Source organism: Actinia tenebrosa, unplaced genomic scaffold (genome assembly GCF_029948245.1).
Source record: "Actinia tenebrosa isolate PJP-AT-01 unplaced genomic scaffold, QUT_ActTen_1.0 PGA_scaffold12__29_contigs__length_12842862, whole genome shotgun sequence".
In the NCBI taxonomy this organism is placed as follows: Eukaryota; Metazoa; Cnidaria; class Anthozoa; order Actiniaria; family Actiniidae; genus Actinia; species Actinia tenebrosa.
In genome coordinates this window covers 9,111,541-9,131,306 of record NW_028292572.1, presented here as the reverse complement: position 1 = coordinate 9,131,306, position 19,766 = coordinate 9,111,541, and the positions used below count along the sequence as shown (strand labels likewise).

Sequence of the window (19,766 nt, the reverse complement as noted above, 5' to 3'; positions counted from 1 at the left end):
AGTAGATCTTATTTTTATGGGGATTTCTTTTTACCATTTCTATATACTCTTTTACACTATAGCAAGTTAACTAGTTTACAGCGCGCGTCATATTCAATGCAATTTCAAAGTGTTGATATTTATTCTCTTTGCTTTGAAGATGAGAACACAAATAGTAAAAACGCTTTACAAAGAAGAGATCAAGTCATTGTCCGCCTTGAATCAAATTGGACCAACACTGGCATCAGCCACCGTCAAGAAAGAAGAAGTACCGGTGGAAACACAGGCAAGAAATTTTTACTTTGTCTTTGTCTTTACTTTTTGCTTTCCATTCCAAACCAAATCAATCTTCTATGTTATTGATCCCCTGGGCTGATATATGTCAGGGTTTGGGTAACTCACAGATGGAACGCTGAAACAACCTCTGGGCTGATCAAAATCACAGCACGGCTAATAAACTCAAAAATAGAACCTTGAAACAACCTCTGGGTGGGCTGATCTAAGTCAGGGCTTGGGTAACTAACAGATTGAACCCTGAAACAACCTGATCAAAGTCAGGCCACGGCTAACTCACAGATCGAACCCTGATACAACCTCTTTGGGGCCGAGAGAAACTTAACTAACCGTCCTTGTTTTTACGAGGGTAGCACTTAATAGCCAGTGGCTAACAAACCTGTGGCCCTCGTTCCGTGATCGAATTGGAATTAAGAAGTTGATTTTAGTGGAGGGAGGAAGACCCGAGAACGCGGACAAAACCGTCAAAGAAAAGGGAACTCTTCTATTTGCGCTTTCAGCTTGGTACTAATGGTCTATCACAAATCCTGCACTCTGATTGGCTGAGCTACTAGTGGTCTATTAGTGGTAGACCACTAGTAGCGAAAAGTAACGGTTTTGAAAACCAAGTCAAAACAACGCAAAAATAAATTACTTCAACCTAATTTCAACATTGTTGGTATTAATTTATTTGACCTATTAGTAGGTTTATACTAAAACAATTCGACCTCTCGCCCTCATGGTCTAGAAGTAAATAGCACATTCGGTCTTTGGTCTAGTGCGCGCTATCGACTCGTAAACTATTCGGGTTGCGGGTCTAATCGTTAATTATAACATTCAAGTCATTTCAATTGCTACACATATTTCTGTGACAGAAAATGCTGCTGCAGACATTCGAAAACATGGCAGGCCTATTCGAGAATAAAGTAGATGACCCAGAATCCACATCGACCAGTATTGAGGATGCTGGCATTACTATAGCGTTCTGTATGGGTAATCTCATAGCTGCTGCAGGAGACTCGGCTCGAGTTTATGGGGGAAAAAGTGCAAAGGATGCAGATCAAGACGATATTGAGGACCCACGTGACCAGGTAAAGTAAAGATCAATGCTATTATTAGTTTCCGCATTACTGTGAAAAGATCGGTGCCATAAGCGTGCTTTGCCGCTACCGTGATGTTTTCTAGAATTTTGATGGTGGGATTTTTTTCTCGTGCAATGTGATTTGGTCTGGCAGTGAAAAGACTGGCGTGACTGTGTCCGCGCAGTGCTCAAGCCGGGTTTCGGACAATTAATTGGATAGACATTACATTCTTGAGCCAAACATGTAATTTTATGCGTTTATCAATTTGTATTTCGTGTTATCAATTTTCTCAAAACTCAATTTTGTTACATTATTAGAGGCTTTGCACCATCATCAGGAACAATTGATTCTGGTTTAATCTGATATATATTAGAAAGTATTCAGTTTCCATGGAGGAAAAGACTCTATTGTTGTGCTCCCTGTCATGGCTGCCATCACGTGATGGTGCAAAGCCTCCATTAGTGAAGAAGCATTCTGTTTAAATATTATTGTAAATAAATAAATGTGATTGGTCTGGCGTATTCCTTGCCGTTTCACGACAGTGTTCGTGCCTCGAGCTTATCACAGTATTACGAAAAGTGCCTTAAATGCTACTAAGCACCCTGAGGAAAACCGCGGTACGTACGCTAACCTTTGACCGCGACGTTAGTTTGGAGGCGAATGTAGGGTTTTAGAGGTCAGGGTACCACTCAAGTAATAAGCCTACACATACAGAAGGAATATACAGCTATTTCAAAAATGATTGGTGGAAGTTATCTTGCATGTTGCATACCAAGGCTTAACAGCACTATGGGGATGTATACATGAATCAGCGAAAGGTCAGGGAATTTTGCAAACCTTTTTTTGGTGCGTTTTTCTATGCTTACATAGAGGCTTTGCACCATCACGTGATGGCAGCCATGACAGAAGGCACAACAATAGAGTCTTTCTCCCCTGGGAAACTGAATTCCTTCTTATGTATAAATCACATTAGACCAGTTTCAATAGCTGTTATCGTCATTAAGCACGCCACCCCAACAAACCCCCAGCGGTATTGTGATAGAATATCGGGTCGAACATCGGAGAATTTGCTAAGAAATTTACTACAAATGTTCGAAAGATCACAACATTTTGATTGATATCTTTGTTATACAAAGTATTTTGTCGTCTTTCTAACTTCGATCAAACACTATATAGCTTTTGGATCTATGAACAGTAGTTTGAAGGCAGAAAGCAAGGAATTTTTGTGGCTTTGCTACCATTGATAAGTGTAAAAAGTGGCTCCCTAAATCAGTGGTATGGCTCATCAATCAAAATACGTAGAGAGAACACTGAGTTACCTGAATGCTCTATTAAGTCTCCGGGATGACAGATAACTGATTTGAAGCCGAGTTCTTTGCAGTCCAAGATTTTTTTATACTGTCCACACTATGCGAGGAGGCTTTTAAAACACTGCATACGTGGGCTCTACTGAACAGGCTATTCGTACGGCAGTCAATTTTGTTCTGTAGTTCTCAAGTATTTTAAACTATCCTATCTTCGTTCAGAAATAGAAAGCGAATAGCTTTTCAGACTTATAAACTTACGGCTATCAAATAAGCGCCGAATCAAAGGTTTACAATTGTTTGGCCGTACGAACGGTCACTCCGTTTCTATCTCAGTGGCTTTTTTAAGGTAAAAACGAATTTTTTTCCTGCCTCTTGTCATGGCTGCCATCACGTGATGGTGCAAAGCCTCTATTATTTACAAATGAAAACATTTCAAGCTTGTTAGGCAACATGCAACATGCAACATGCAACATGCAATAAAAACTGTTTTTTGATTTATAGTTTTAACGCCTGCTCAGATTTAGAACAGAGACCCCGCGTCTTAAATCATTTTGAGGGTCTTTTGCCTCCAAAATAGTGTTCCACACAAATATTATATAACAGGAATACAACAGCAATCCCCTCCCATATTTAAATCATAAAATGTTCAGCTTAACATTTTATTTTAATTTTGAATAGGCGAAAGGCATCTCTAAGAAAACATCGTCAGTGTTAGAAAAAACTACTAAAAATTTACTGTCTACTAAAGTCCCTGGTGAAAAACCGCTTGTCATAAATACTCCTGCAATGAGCATTGCACTGGCTCGAAACTTACCCGATAAGATATCTGAGAAGCCGATTGGAGATGGAAGTGCAGTTGTTGGATTACCTTCAACAGATTCCATGTTCAATAACGATACTCTAACGAATACATCGCACATTGATGTAAAGGTGAGTTCTGATATTTTCTTTTGTTTGAATGGCAATTTGGAGGTTAAAACAAATCCCGCCTTAGAAAATATTGTTCAGACCTTGCTTAGTTTAAAAATAGCAGTAGACGGTAGATGAATGCGCATTTTTAATTTATTGTTTTTATTTTATCATATTTCTTTATTTCTTTATTATTTATTTATTTTTGGTCCTGGTGCTTTTGTTCGGTTGTTTTTCTTTTCTTTGTCTTTTTTCTCTCTCATTTTTCAAAGTAAACGTGCTAAAAATAGTAAGCAAAGTTTTGGGAAGAAGATAAAAATATTGTTTCATCAGAACTTCTGCTTCTATGAGGCTTGATGCACAAACAACTGAAACTCACTGAAGCGGATTTGCACCTCCTTATTAATTAAATCTAATTGATTTTGTTCCAATTGTAGCTTCTGAGATTCGACTCCAACCCTAACACCTGGGACAAGTCCGCTGAGGATGTCTCATCCATGATGGTGAGTTTGAAGCTCCAAAATGACGGCGGTAGTGACATGAACGTATCTGGACTTCCTAAGGACATCGACATTTACATCCCAAGAAAAGTGTCGGACGATGTTGATCCATCCAATCAGAATTTCATGAACAATATGGTTGGGGCATGGGCGTTTCATAGATACAACTGGACTGTGGAAGAGTTGCCGCTAAGTATACTAGCAAGAGGGGACGTGAAGTTTGATGTGTACATCAAGTATGGAAGTAGACCTTCAAAGAAAGACAAAAAATTGAAGACACTTCCAGACTATTCCACTTGCAAAAAGGACAACAATGGACAAGCCACTTCCTGCGTTGAAGAGCCTTATATGATTACTATCGACGATTCAGTTGTAAAAGAATCTGGCGTATATTTTATTGGTTTGAAAAACTTGGCCAAAGTTGAGTTGAGTACTAAATCCCGCACGAGAAGAGACTGTGGAAGCGGAACAAGAGAGAAAAGGTCCTGCGTCGAGTACAAAGATCCGCCACCTAAGCCAACAACTTTACCATATGGAATGGTTGGAGGAGAGCGGGTAACAGTTGTGCCTAAATTTGATCCTTTAAGAGATATTACTTATTCTTTACAAAACTTCAAGTCACCTTGTATGTATTGGAACGAGGAAAAAGAGGTCTGGTCCAAAGAAGGTTGCAAGGTATGTTATATAATAGTTTTCGTATTTTCTGTTTGGTCTTTTGGGGGTTCATGAGGCGTATTGATTAATTTTTTTATTTTCATTTAAAGTTAGCTCAAAACATTTGAAAAAGGTTGGTTGTTTTTCATTTCTGTTGCGTTATAAAATGCAAAGGCGTTTCCTTACGAATTTAAAAATATGTGTCTAAGGCTTCATTGTAATTTCGAAGGAGTGAAGAGATGTTATGGTCTCTTGAGCCAATATAACCCTAAAGTCGATATAAAAGATAAATCTTTTCTTTCATCGTACTATTCCCTTGGGGGGAAAATTGCCCCTAGCTTGGTGGTTAAGGTGGTTCAATTTAACTACATTTAAACGGAGCCCTACCTTGTTCTACTAAACAGCATTTAATTGTAAGAAAACCTTTGTTTTTTAGACTGGAAAGAACACGAAACTTGAACTAATTCATTGTCAGTGCAACCACTTAACGGGATTTGGCGGAGGCATGCTGGTTGCGCCTAATCCAATCGACTTTGACCAAGTATGGGCAGGCTTTGGAAATATCTCAGATAACTTGTCCGTCCTTCTTACGATATGCACAGCCTTTGGCTTGTACATACTAATAGGAGTATGGTGCCGGAAGAAAGACAAGCAGGACACAAAGAAGGTAAAAGAAGACATCATTTTTGACGATAGAATAACCGTGCGAGTCTGTACGTTGTGCATATTCTCAATATTTGTGATACAGCATTGATATGGTGTTATGTTGTTTTATAGGGCGGTGTAACAGTGATCGAGACAGATCGTTGTGGTGACAGACATAGTTACCTCATCACAGTACAAACTGGAGCATGGAAAAATTCGGCCACTACTGCAAAAGTGTCGATGAACTTATTCGGACAACGTGGCCAAAGTGGCCCAATCGCGCTAACAGATGATACCAAGCAATTATTCGCTCGTGGAGCAACGAATGAATTCCATCTGACTTTACCAGAAAGCCTTGGTTCATTGCTGTATTTACGTGTATGGCATGATATGACCGGAGAAGACTCCTCATGGTATCTAAGCTATGTGATTGTCAAAGACCTTAGCACCAACCAACAATGGATCTATGTATGTGACCGTTGGCTTGCTCTTGAGAAAGATGACGGTTTGGTCGATCGCATCTTACTGGTTAGTGGCGACAAGGAGCTTAAAAACTTCAAAACATTGTTTCGCACTAAGACATCTAATGATCTGTTTGATGGCCACCTTTGGTTGTCTGTCATTGGCAAACCACCAAAGAGTACTTTCACACGACTTCAAAGACTTTCCTGTTGCATGTCTCTTCTTTTCACAACCATGATGACAAGCGCCATGTTTTTTAACATCGGAGGCGAAGCTGATACGTCGACAATTGCATTAGGCCCTCTGAGGTTCAGTGTGAGACAACTTATGATCGGAATCCAAAGCAGTTTCATAGCACTTCCAGTTAATGTCATCATCATTCAAATATTTAGAAGCGCAAGACCTAAAGAGGTCGACAAAAAGAAAGAAAAAGACGAAGAAAACGTCGAAGAGAAAACAAAATGCAGTGACGAAGAGGGAAGAGAAAAAGGAGAAAAAGCAAAAAAACCTGAAGGCATTCCATTTTGGACCACTTATATTGCATGGACACTGTGCTTCCTAATGACCTTGGTTTCAGCCACCATCACACTTTTCTACAGTATGATGTGGGGCAAGGAGACTTCTGATCAGTGGCTGACCTCAATGCTCGTCTCATTTTTCCAAGATGCTTTTGTTACTCAACCGATGAAGGTTTGTGGTATTGCATTGTTTGTTGCCGCTGTCCTAAAGACGCTCCCAAAAGACTTTGCTGGCGCCAGTAAAAATGAGAAATCTGAAGACAAAGACCTTGATGAAGAGTCAGAAGTAAACATCATGATGTCTGATAAATCTCTTGGAGTTGAGCCTCCGGACCCAGAGATGATCGAAAAAGCAAGAGAATACAAAATGAAAGAATCTCAAATGTACGGCATCATGAAAGAAAATATATTCCATGCCGTATTTTTGTTCATGTTGGTGGTAATTAGCTACACAGAGAGAGATCCCATGGCTTACATGCAGAAAAAGACGTTGGAGGACGCGCTTAACTCTCCGGTAAGAAAATGAATATAGAGTTAGTAGTTGGTATGCCCTTCCCTTTCTTGCTTGCTTCCATTATTCTATCCTTTCGCTTCTTTGCTTACTTCATTGTTTACCTCCTCGCTTGCTTGCCTTCTTCCATTGTACCATGCTTCCTTCCTTCCTTAGCTTATTTATGTATTTGCTTGCTTGCTTGCTTCCTTCCCTCCTTTCCCCTATTCTTTCTTCCCATTCTTTTCTCCCAAGCTTGCTAGCTTCTTCCTTTTTAGTCCTTCCTTTCGTCTTCCATCCTCCGCTTCTTCCCATTATCTTCTTTCCTATCGTCTTATATATGACATATAATATATATTGATTGTCTTTTATTTTTTGCAAATACATAGGTCAGTGATCCAAAAGCTTTTTGGGGTTATATTGATAACACATTTCTTCCATTCGTCTATGACGATACAGCGGCGAAGAAAAGTGTTGACGAAGAAGGATTCACAGCAGAAAAGGATTTCTACATAGTTGGAATGCCACGTTTGAGACAACTAAGGGTCAAGAGAGGTAATTCTAATATTTTAATACAATTACTATTATGCGCAACGTACTTACTTTAGTAATGATTTTCGAAGATAAAAGTATTTTATTTTATCTTTATCTTTGATTGACTACGACGAAGGACTAACGTCCGAAACGTCAGTTCCTATTTTCACTACGGTGTATAACTTATCAATCTACGATAAACTGTTATTTTATCTTATTTGTTTGCCAAATAGGAAGTCTGACGTTTGACGTTTGACCTTTGGTTAATCAAAGCCTCAATAGACCTTTTTAGCTTGGGCGTAGTATTTTCCCATTTTAGACCATATGTCATTCCCTGGAGAATAAGATTCTTTGTTTAAATGGTATCCTTATTCATGTGTCTTCTCATGCGCAACCTTTAAACAAAGAAATTGTAATCTTGGGAATGGAAGTGGTCTGAAATGGGAAAACGTTTGGGCCCAAGATAAAAAGGTCAATAGTCCCCTTTAGTTCCTCTGCTATATTGAAAAAATTATGATAATGAACTCAAAACCAGACGAACGGTGAGTTGTTTCTTGTTCTGTTGATTTTAAGACATCGCAGTGTCTTTTATCGTCTCGGCGGATGTTATAAAAATCTTTCGGTCTTCCTTTTCTCAACGTTTGTAAATATGTGACCCTCCGTTCGTCTCAAGAGGAGCATTGCAGTAGCTTCACTGACTGAACCTAACAATAGAAGGCAAGCATAGAAGCCTGAAGAAAATATAGCTTTAGCAGAAGACTCTACTTAGTAGAAACAAGCGCACTTAATAGCTAGCTAACAAACCTGTAGCACTCGTTCCTGAAAATAACAGACATGTAGAAATTGATTTTTTTAAAAGTAATGTTATGATTTCGTTACATAATTTCCTAATTCAATTTTTATTTACAAACGTAATTGTTTTTCTCTGACGGACTGACTTAAACCCCCAAAAAAAATATTCAAACGTTTATCAACTCCTCCACAGGCCTTTTGCAGGACATAATAACTTTTTTCTGAATTACTCATTTCATATCAAAAACCTTTTCACCTATTTTTTTGATTTCAAGATACTTAGGCTCAGGCGTTCAAACGTCGAACTTCACATGAGCCGAACCTAATTGGAACAATAGAGAACAAGGCGGTCTTTGATGTCATTTAGTTCGGCTCATTTGAAGTTCGACGGTTGACATGAGCCTAAGCAATCTAAAGTTCGTTTGCCATCCAGCAGAGCGTAATACCCAAGGGACATTTGACTGAATTGACTCCTTATCAAAGTGATATATATCAGCACGTGGCTGTTTGATGTAAATGGCCTATTCATTTCGTACCAAATATGAATCTAATTAATCACAATAGCCTTAACACTTTCTTTCTTACTGTTCATTCTAGGCCAATGTGATGTCAACTACACCGTCACAGAATGCACTAAGCCGTACTCAGCGTTTGAGGAACTGAAATCCTTTTTCCTGCCAGGATGGGAAAAAATGGCAAACTTGACTCCTACATCTTGTCCTGTCCCTTGGAAGTACAAAGATTTCATAGAGTTGAATGGCATTCCATTCTGGGGTCAAATGGGCGTGTATGGCGGCGGTGGCTACACAGCTGATCTGGGCTACACTATTGATCAAGCCAGGGGAATCATAGGTGTCCTTAAAAATAAAAAATGGGTAGACGACCAGACGAGGGCGATATTCATCGAATTTACCATCTACAATGGCTACGCCAACCTTTTTAGCTTCGTGACATATTTAATAGAAATGCAAGGAATCGGTGGCAGTGATTCAATTCTCAGAATAGAGACATTCCGTCTTTACCAAAACACAGGCCCTGGACAGACAATAGTCATACTTTGCCAGTTTACCGTGGTCATCATCACCCTGATCCTGGCTTATGTCAATATTAAGAAGATTTACCACATGAGAAAAGAATACTTTAAAAATACTTGGGATACCATTCAACTGATTGTCATTATTCTGACTCTGTCAGCCGTTGTCCTGGTTGTGATTCGTTTAATCGATGCTAATCGCACGATGAAAAAACTTGAAGAAAATCCATTTTTGTATATTAACTTCCAGTACACCACAAAATGGGCAGAAATCAATAATTACGTCGTTGCTCTTGTTGTATTCCTCACAACCCTGAAGTTCCTGTACCTGATGAGCTTTAACCATCACATCATAGTGTTGTACCGAACGGTTGTCCATGCCAAGCCAAGCCTAGCACTTCTCGCAACAGAAGCATTTATACTCTTTGCATCTCTGGTCAGCTTCTCATATCTCGTTTTTGGCTCCAACACTGAAGGCTTTGGTTCAGTTTTCTTAACTATCCAGACACTTCTTGCAATGTTGTTAGGCAAAGCATACTTCACTGAGTTGTCCACAACGGAGCCATTTTTGGGTCCTTCTTTCTTTGTTGTGTTTGCTATCCTCATGGTATTCTTCTTAATGAACATGTTCATGGCTATCCTAATGGATTGCTATGAAATGGGCAAAGAAGATGTCGCTGCTGATTCAGAGAACAGTGACCAGTTTGAAATAGCAGACTTCATGATGCAAAGACTCAAGGTGATACTTGGTGTCGGAGGACCTCCACCACGGGCACCCTGGCAAGAACCATCACTAAAATATATTGACGAAGGCACGCAAAGGCGGCGTGAAATGAAGAAAAGCATGGACGAACTACCAACCAGAGTACAAGGAATTCAAAGGACGCTGACTTATATTGACTCAGTGGACGAAAAAACCATCCATGACAAATTGACTTTCGCTGAGTATTTCATTTCTCAATGTTCAAGTGGAAAACTGAACATGCAAGAAGAAGACAAGTCTCTGTTTTTGGAGTTCTTACAAGACGAATGATCAATGTATTGAACTAAAAATTAGAATCACAATATTTGGATCATTAGTTAGAAGATTGCTCAAAAGAATCGTCAAGAATGCATGCACTTAGTAAGTTGAAATGGTACACTCTTTCTAAGCCAATAGATTCTTTTGGTTTCCCCTGTTTATTTATTGGCTTGATTTTTCCTGGCCCTTATATAGTACCCTGATAGACCAGGCTAGGTCTTCTTGCCAATCTAACCAGCTATTCCAGGGCTTCTGGATGGGCATGGAGCTTTCCTTCTCATGAGGATTGTTTAAGATATCCTCAATTACCTTCTAATAACCATAAATAAGATCTAAAAGGATTATTGATTTTGCATTTAATATCACACCTGATTATTAGGCATGCAGGTACCTCTATGTACTTGTCATAAAAAAAAAAGACATACACGATTTTCTCATAACAAGCATGCGATAACACACAGATCATATCTGCACAAAATATTATAAATAAGAACTAAGAACTAAATTCAGTTAAACATAATTATAATCATAATTTTAGTCTAGAATTTTCTTAAATGATTTTGACGAAGATCTATTGATACCAACATGATCAATCACGATATTTCAACAATGAACGATAAAATAGGTCTGATCAATAATTTCAATCTAACTTCTATATTTTTTGATAATATCCGCATCATTATTGGTATTCCTTAGCCTTGAATAAACCAGTTAGTAAGAGCTTTAAATTTAAGCATGTTGAAAAAAATTGAATTGAATAAAATAAAATTACATTGAATTTAACATCGAGTGTATAAAATATTTTTGAAACCTATAGAACACTTTTAAATCACGACATCAAATAACATAATTTCAAAATTTCAAAATTGTTCATAGCAAGAGGATTTGCAAAACCAGAGATGAATTTTAATTTGTGTAAACTTAGTATAGAGTCCTCTCCCCATCGCTCTTAATTTTTCATTTGCCTCACCTTTAATTTTTTCCTCAAGATTTCCATCCAGACTTGGTACAGATTTTTGGCTATTTCTCGTCCTATTTGAGGCTTCCTTTCACCTCATTTAATGTTATTTCTAATATTCGCCTTGGACGATCTATTTTTCATCTCACTCAGTCTTGTCTTTTTTCCCTTTTTTCTCCCACCAAACTCTCTTCCCCCTCTTATTTGCCTCTTTTAATCCCCACCCGTTTCGCTTGTTCTACTAAGTTTTGTCCTTTCGAATTCCCCCCAATCGGTGTCCTTTATCCCAGTTGTCTTTATACTATTTTTTCATCAATGCATCTCCTCCCCCATTCATAATTTTCACCCTATTCCAGGTCATAAAAGGCATTTTCATTTCCTCCCTTTCCCAAATTGTGTTCTCTCGTCCATCCCATCTATCCCTTTGTACTATTTTTTATCAATGCATCTGCTTTGCTATTCGTAATTTTCACCCTATTCCAGGTCATATAAAGTGCATTTTTATTTCCTCCCCTCCTCCCTTCCCCAACCGTGTTCTCTCGTCCATCCCATCTATCCCTCTATACTATTTTTTATCAATGCATCTGCTTTGCTATTCGTAATTTTCACCCTATTCCGGGTCATAAAAGGCATTTTTATTTCCTCCCTTCCCCAAATTGTGTTCTCTCGTCCATCTCATCTATACTATCCCTTTATGCTATTTTTTTATTTTCACCCTATAAAGTGCATTTTTGTTTCCTCCCTTCCCCAAATTGTGTTCTCTCGTCCATCCCATCTATCCCTTTATACTATTTTTTTATCAAAGCATCCCTTCCCCCATTCATAATTTTCACCCTATTCCAGGTCATAAAGTGCATTTTTGTTTCCACCCCTCCTCCCTTCTACAGCCGTGTTCTCTCATCCATCCCATCGGTAGTTATACTTGCATAATTAACTCTTCACCCAGCCAATGAGTGGAATCGTAGATGCATAGGCTTCAAGCTGTTTTTAAATGTTAAGACAAAATGCCTCTGTTAATGTTACAGTATCACGATTCTCAACTAGAAATTCTGTCCCAGTGGAAATTTTTATATTTTACAGCTTTCCTTTTAAGGTTTTATGACTAGAGGTACTAAAAGCAAGTAAAACCTAAAAGACAAATCTATAATCAGCACTCTTCTGCTTCAGCTATAAGTCAAGATGATTACGATGTTGATACCAAAAACTCAAGTAAACTATACTCCAAGAATAGATCAAGACTTCTGATTGACCAAAAGCTGCTGATGACGTCAGGTCTCCATGGTTATTATTCAAAATGGAGCAGGTGAAGGGCTTTTCCTAAACTTGAATATATTAATAAGGAACAAGTCGAAGGATCCGGAATCATTTTGAAAGTTTACAGGGCATAACATAGCTATGGCATCCTCGTAGAATCCTATCGAAATGCTGGAAAAGTATCTGGGAACGCACATCTGGAATAAGGTATTTTGTTCCCTTTAGTTTCTTTGTATGTAAATTTAAAGTAAGTGATTTAACTTGTTTATTGGAGTTTGGCATCGTTTTTTATCAAATAATTTAACAAAATTTCCTGAAGTTTTAATAATCCTGTGAAAAAATAAATAAATTCTTAAATTAATTTTAAAGTTTTAAAAACCAAAACTGATCATCATCTATAGATATAAAAACTCTTAGATTAAGTTATATAATTCCTAAAGTGGTAAACTCTAAAGCAAAATATAAGGTATTTATGAATTATATATTATAAAACGACCTATCTAATTAATTCTTTTAAGGCGAATCCAACACAATTGCGAGTAAACTTAGCGATTTTTCAAACTTCCGTATCGTGTCAAAAACACTCGAATATTTCTGAATTTAGCACATGTAGTAGCTCAAACATTTTGGCTTTTTGATGGTGTATTCGAAATTTTATTTTTGAGTCACACGTTTATCGTTACGGGCCAATTTTCTAACAGCGTTTTTTCCCCCAACACTTTTGTGCTCCTGTTCGCTAAAAATCGATCGATTTCCATGAAACTTGAGATTCTTGTTAAATAGATTGTTTTCAGTCATTTAGTTTTCCGAGTTTGGAGAAAATCTAAAAAAATACTAAATCTACTTGCAATTATGTTGAAGTCACCACGACTTTTGCGGCGACTTTTTTTTTTCGATTTTGTCCATAATAAATAATGGTAAACAATTTAGTTGTTAAGTTATTTTTAGGATACCAAGCTTTTCCTAGATGAATGTCTCTTTTGGAGAATGAGACAAAAGATTTCATATTTCCGAAAATTGCCACAAAAATCGCCGCAAAAATCGCCAGTGTAAACAGGGCTTAAGTTGAAGGCTCTAGACCAGGTTCATAAATTTTAGTTCATTTATCTTGTATGTCCCAGTGATTTCAAAATACAAAGGTGATCTAATTTAGTCCAGTAAAATTTCTACTGAAAGAATCTCGGAATTGTTCTTTGAGATTTTGTGCATGTTAGGACCGAATTTCGTGTAGTCTTTCAATTGTCCTTTGTGGGGATTCTTCTTTTGTTAGAATGACTTACAAAAGCAGATAATTGAATTTATGATTTAACCTCATCTGAAATGGGTTGTTTTAACTGACTTCTGACTTAACGGTGCAGTATACTCGTATACTGGATAAAATAACATGTACGTTTAATAAAGTGAGGTTTAAGTAAATTAATGGTAGTGATATCTATAGTTAAAACATGGATAATGGAGTCCGTCAAGAAAGCATTTCTTTGTTTCTTCCTTTGTATTGTGCAACACGCACAGCAGTAACATATTTGAGAATTGAGAATTGGAATAAAAATCGTAATGTCTATAGCTGAAAGTAATGGCATCTGAAGGGCAGAACAACAGGATTTTTTCTGACAAAAATTATTGGTCTTTTTTCCTGCTTTCTTTCTTTCTTTTTTCCTTTTTTCCCCTTTTCTTAGTGTAAACTATTGCTAACATAGTGGTCATGAAGTCAAAAATTAGCCTTAAACTAAGATTAATGATTAAAGGCACTTGTTAAAAGGGTAAAGCGTTTCGGATAAAAATGGGGTAAATGAAATACTGCGGAACGAAGTTAATTATTTGATCTCATTATTTGAAGAGATTGCAGTTCTCTCCCCCCCCCCCCCCCCCCCCCCCCTCGAAATTGCTTAAACTGATGCTGACCGTAGCAGAAACAGAAATCAACTTAACGTCTTTAAAACGTCTCTTAACGTCATGTGTCATTCCCTAGAGTAATACTTCGTTAACGGTTGCACATGAGAAGACCTTACTTGAATATAATTGGCACTCAAACATAAAATCTTATTCTCAAGAGAATGACAAGTGGTCTGAAATGGGCAACCATTACGCCCAAGCGAAAGAAGCATAGAGTGCAAATAATATACCCGTGAAATAGTTAGGATTAAATAGGAGATAGTTAGTGCTTAATTAGACAACACATAGGAATTCAGTGAGGCATGACAAGGGCACGGGCGTTTACTAGAATAACAACTCATTACGCAAATGAACGTTTTTTTCTAACATATTGAATTGAGCTAAAAACCAAGACACAAGACGCACATTTAATTCTGCAGTAAATCATGATACAAAAAACCCAGTACGCAAATGAACGTGTTATCTACCATTTTTATTTGTTTTATCACGCTAAAGATTAAGACAATACGCATTTATAAACTAAAACAAATCAAGACTCAAACACAACTATAGCTAAAAAAGACCCAGTACGCAAATGAACGTGTTTTCTACCATTTTTATTTTAGTATCTTGCTAAAATCAAGACAATACGCATTTATAAACTAAAACAAATCAAGACTCAATAACTATCGTCGTTTGTAATTTAGCATTAAGAACGAAAAAGCAATGACTTAAACACTAGACAATTTGAAGATTATACAGTCATCAGCTGAATATCAAGTCATAAAACATGAATCAAGCTCCACTTGTTGTTGAACAGATACGAATTCGAAAATGCGAACATGTCAAATTATACGAAGGAAAAGCATGTACAATAAAATATTGTTTCAGTTTTTGCAAGCGTGCTTTAAAATATTTAAAAATGCGCGCCCTTGAGTAGCACACGTGCACTAGTTCACCCGTCACGGCTCGCCTATTTCTTTGACTAATTAGACTTAGGCAACCAATAGCACAAAGTTAGTAATTAGTTAGCTAGCTATCTATTTCACGGGTATATTATTTGCACTCTATTAGTAAGTCTTTCTAATTAGACATAGTATTTTAATATTTTTTCTCGCTATTTGGCCTGTTGTTGTATCGAACCAATTTTCTGTTCACCCAAATGCTGTGTTCAGTTCTCGTGCGTCAAAGTAGTGGCATGTCTACACTGGTTTTTTAAGACAAATAGTACTTAGTATTTAACATTTGTCCTATTTCCTCAGCTTTTGCTGGCTGGATTGGTGATTTTTTTTATCAGCATACATGAACTGAAAGGACAAGGTTGGTACAAAGATTATGTTGATCTTGTAAAAATACTTAATGCGTAAGAGAAGACAGCTTAGTGTCCCATCTCGGAAGTGGGCTATTTGGCTGGCTTGGAAATGCTTGCAAACCATCAATATATTTTTACAGTAAGATGTAACCTGATTTACATTTAACTTAAACAATGTCCCGACGATCTATCTAATGGCAAGGAGAGCTCGATTTTCACATGATTTGGGATCAATGTTTTGGTTCTAGGTTTAAAATCAATATCTATTTATAGATTATTACACCCCTCGTTAGTACATGCTTTAAGGTGGCTCGACCCCCTCACGCTTGACCGCTACCTTCCACTTTTGGAACGCTAGTGCATAAACGTCTTTTATCCGATTGCAAATCTTTTTTGCACATAAGTCACATAAAGATTGAATTAATGTTTGATGCAGTTTTTTATGAGATCGGACGTCATAACACGTGATTAGGATGACATATTTGATTTCGTTTAGAAAATAAATTTAGCCTTGCAGAGCGTTCAACATTAAAATGCTTCGTACCACATAATTATATACTGGATGCCTCCATTTGTGGGGATTTTTGAAAAAATCTATCTAGCTAATAATGAGATATTTGATATTATTTAAATATAGTGCATAATCTACTTCAAAACTAAACAATGGATTTCATACGGCCGAAATTAATATTTCAGAGCTATATATTCACAAAAGTCATTGCTCATTTAGTTTTACTCTGTATCTAGTTTTAAAAGGAACATTTTGAAGGTAATCGACTTATGCGATTTTGTGAAAACGTATAGTGCAGAAGACGGGGTAAACATTTGATGCGCACTTTTCATCGCAGTTTTCTAGTCAATCTTACTAGATCTTCCATTATTCTAAAATTCGCTGATCATTTCTCTCAAAATTACGTCAGGATACAAATTTGAACTTAAACTAATATTACACAAAATTGCAAGACTATTGAACTCATTTAAAGAGATCTAAAGCGAACGAGAAATACAGAAAACATTTTCCCTTTCCCAACGATTTGATGCTCTGGGAATTCTATTGTTTGCTAATGATCATAACACCAAATTCTTTCGCACCATGCACGGTCTCATCTCGCTTGGCTGCTTTCCGATTTACTCCCGAAGTATGGTTCTTTATCTAAACTCAAAAGTCTTGCTCGCTTCTTTCTTGAAGTTTTAATTTGAGGCATGTTCGCCGATTCTATTCACTCACACTGACAAAGTAAATCATGACAAACGTCCCACGTTTGAATAAAAAAAACAACTGTTTGTTACCAAACTTCGGGGGTAAATCGGAAAGCAGCCAAGCGAGATGAGACCGTGCATGGTGCTAAAGAATTTGATGTTATGATCATTAGCAAACAATAGAATTCCCAGAGCATCAAATCGTTGGGAAAGGGAAAACGTTTTCTGTATTTCTCGTTCGCTTTAGATCTCTTTAAATGAGTTCAATAGTCTTGCAATTTTGTGTAATATTAGTTTAAGTTCAAATTTGTATCCTGACGTAATTTTGAGAGAAATGATCAGCGAATTTTAGAATAATGGAAGATCTAGTAAGATTGACTAGAAAACTGCGATGAAAAGTGCGCATCAAATGTTTACCCCGTCTTCTGCACTATACGTTTTCACAAAATCGCATAAGTCGATTACCTTCAAAATGTTCCTTTTAAAACTAGATACAGAGTAAAACTAAATGAGCAATGACTTTTGTGAATATATAGCTCTGAAATATTAATTTCGGCCGTATAAAATCCATTGTTTAGTTTTGAAGTAGATTATGCACTATATTTAAATAATATCAAATATCTCATTATTAGCTAGATAGATTTTTTCAAAAATCCCCACAAATGGAGGCATCCAGTATATAATTATGTGGTACGAAGCATTTTAGTGTTGAACGCTCTGCAAGGCTAAATTTATTTTCTAAATGAAAACAAATATTTCATCATAATCACGTGCTATGACGTCCGATCTCACTAAAAACTGCATCAAATATTAATTCAATCTTTATGTGACTTATGTGCAAAAAAGATTTGCAATCGGATAAAAGACGTTTATGCACTAGCGTTCCAAAAGTGGAAGGTAGCGGTCAAGCGTGAGGGGGTCGAGCCACCTTAATTCCATTCAGACGTCTGTTGAATTTTCTTTATATTTCATTTCAGAATGTAACCAGTCTCTTGGGCTACAGCGTCTTTTGATACCTGACGAACAGATCCATGCCTCCTCTTGGATGCCCGGTAGAAGTGATCCGTGGTATGGAAGGCTTGGAAACGAATCAAAAAAGAGCTGGTGTGCAACAACCCTTGATATAAACCAGTTTCTTCAGGTATTAGGCTTTAGGTATCCGTTATCGTAAAAGAGGAGTTGCACGATGATAGTTATCTAAATACTTTTTTAATGATTCTGCCAACTAAAGTTCTGGCTTATAACTTTTTTGCACAATTCATTCAGTTTAAGGTAAGTTAAATTTACGTGCGTAACGCAATTGCACCTTTTTCCAATATGCCACGAAATCGTTTATAGTATGTCATTTAATGCTATTGCAGGACGATTGCATGATGGTGTCATTTGAATACCGCTACCATAATGCTTCGCGAATTGTTTTTCTTGTTCAAATTTGTATTCCCTCATGAGAATAGTAAGACAATTGGTGCTAATTAACTGAACAAAAGAAAGTGTGCAAGAAGGTCTGATAGTAGAGGTCAATGACGCCATCATGCAAACGTCCTATTGCATATCAAATTTTCTTTGCAACATGTCACGCAATAGCGCTGTTAGTGTGCAGCAGCACCATTGGGAGATGTGTATTCAAATAGTTACATACAATGTTTGCATAATTTATTCTTTCCATGCGTGACCTAAAACTCATTTTTATTTCTTGTTTAAAACTTTACAATCTTAAGGCCATTAAATAATGGAGGTTATTTTTTTCTCGTAGATTGACTACGGACCAAATTTACGTAGGTTCACAGGGATTGTTACCCAGGGCAGCCATAACTACGATCATTGGGTTACATCATACACCCTTTCGCACAGCATGGACGGCAACAACTGGATCCAGTACAAAGAAAGTGGAGTAGAAAAGGTATTGAGCAACCCTTTCGAGTTGTTGTAAAGGCACATATTCAACAACGGTAACTCAGGTGAAGTTAGGAGTTAAAAAATTACGGTGTGCTTTAGCCCCTCTGTCCAAAAGTGAACCTTGTACGAGTGCTTAAAGCTAAAGGTATTTCGATCGAAAATTAGAATTTGAAACAAATGTGTGAGATCACTTCATGCGAATCCGTCAACTATCATTGCACCATCAGGTGATGGTAGCCATGATATTAGGCAGGAACAATACTCCCATTTCGAGTTCGCCATTGCTCAGGCGTAGCCTCAGTGGTGTTTGAATGTGTTCTTTTCTTTCATTAATTCCATTGTAAAGGGATGTACGCACTACGCAACAATACAAGTTGATTAAAATTCTATGGATTTTGTTTGAATAGTCGAATATTTTAACGCACAACCAAGACTAAGGCTGAGCTAAAGAGAACTTAAAACTAAAGCCTGGTTCACACGAGCAACGCAAACGCAAACGCAAGCGCAAACGCAAACGCAAACGCAAGAAAACTACGTGTGAACTACAGTAACACAAACGCAAACGCAAACGCAAGGAATAGAAAATTTTCCATTTTCTTGTGCTTGCGTTTGCGTTTGCGTTTTTAACGTGTGAACCGGAGAAAACGCAAACGCAAGCACTAACGCAAGACGTGGTTCACACGAGCAACGCAAACGCAAACGCAAACGCAAGGAAAATACGTGTGAACTATAAACAATCACTACTGCGCATGCGTATCTTAATTTACTTGCATTTGCGTTGTACGTGTGAACATTGCTTGCGTTTGCGTTTGCGCTTGCGTTTGCGTTTGCGTTGCTCGTGTGAACCAGGCTTAAAGCATTATGTCTGGTGTAATCTAATTTACATGAAAAATAATCAAGCTTTTCATGGTAAAAAAGAGTTTATTATTGTGACTCCTGTCATGACTGCCGTCACGTTATGGCGCAAAGCCTCTAATATGGATCTCTGGCAAACTTTACAGACAGCAAATCACTTCCCTCCTTTGACACACTTGCTTCACAATTGTTGTATTTGCAATGTAATTCTAGGTTTTTG

At 37.4% G+C, this 19,766-nt stretch overlaps 2 protein-coding genes across 2 annotated transcripts in view; both read left to right on the top strand.

Moving 5' to 3' along the window:
- The window catches only part of LOC116308982 (uncharacterized), a 51,304-nt gene extending 40,322 nt beyond the window's left edge, over positions 1-10,982 (top strand). Inside the window, exons 47-54 of the mRNA XM_089027991.1 lie at positions 140-265; positions 1,128-1,343; positions 3,320-3,571; positions 3,988-4,725; positions 5,141-5,371; positions 5,482-6,843; positions 7,209-7,374; positions 8,743-10,982. Coding sequence (XP_088884117.1) covers positions 140-265; positions 1,128-1,343; positions 3,320-3,571; positions 3,988-4,725; positions 5,141-5,371; positions 5,482-6,843; positions 7,209-7,374; positions 8,743-10,211 — 4,560 coding nt within the window. The 3' untranslated portion in view covers positions 10,212-10,982. The remainder of the gene's footprint in view (positions 1-139; positions 266-1,127; positions 1,344-3,319; positions 3,572-3,987; positions 4,726-5,140; positions 5,372-5,481; positions 6,844-7,208; positions 7,375-8,742) is intronic.
- A 1,540-nt stretch (positions 10,983-12,522) lies between these two features.
- The window catches only part of LOC116286593 (uncharacterized), a 40,304-nt gene continuing 33,060 nt past the window's right edge, over positions 12,523-19,766 (top strand). The window contains exons 1-4 of the mRNA XM_089028579.1: positions 12,523-12,618; positions 15,546-15,603; positions 17,773-17,936; positions 18,549-18,695. Of these exons, the coding sequence (XP_088884705.1) occupies positions 12,580-12,618; positions 15,546-15,603; positions 17,773-17,936; positions 18,549-18,695 (408 nt within the window). The 5' untranslated portion in view covers positions 12,523-12,579. The remainder of the gene's footprint in view (positions 12,619-15,545; positions 15,604-17,772; positions 17,937-18,548; positions 18,696-19,766) is intronic.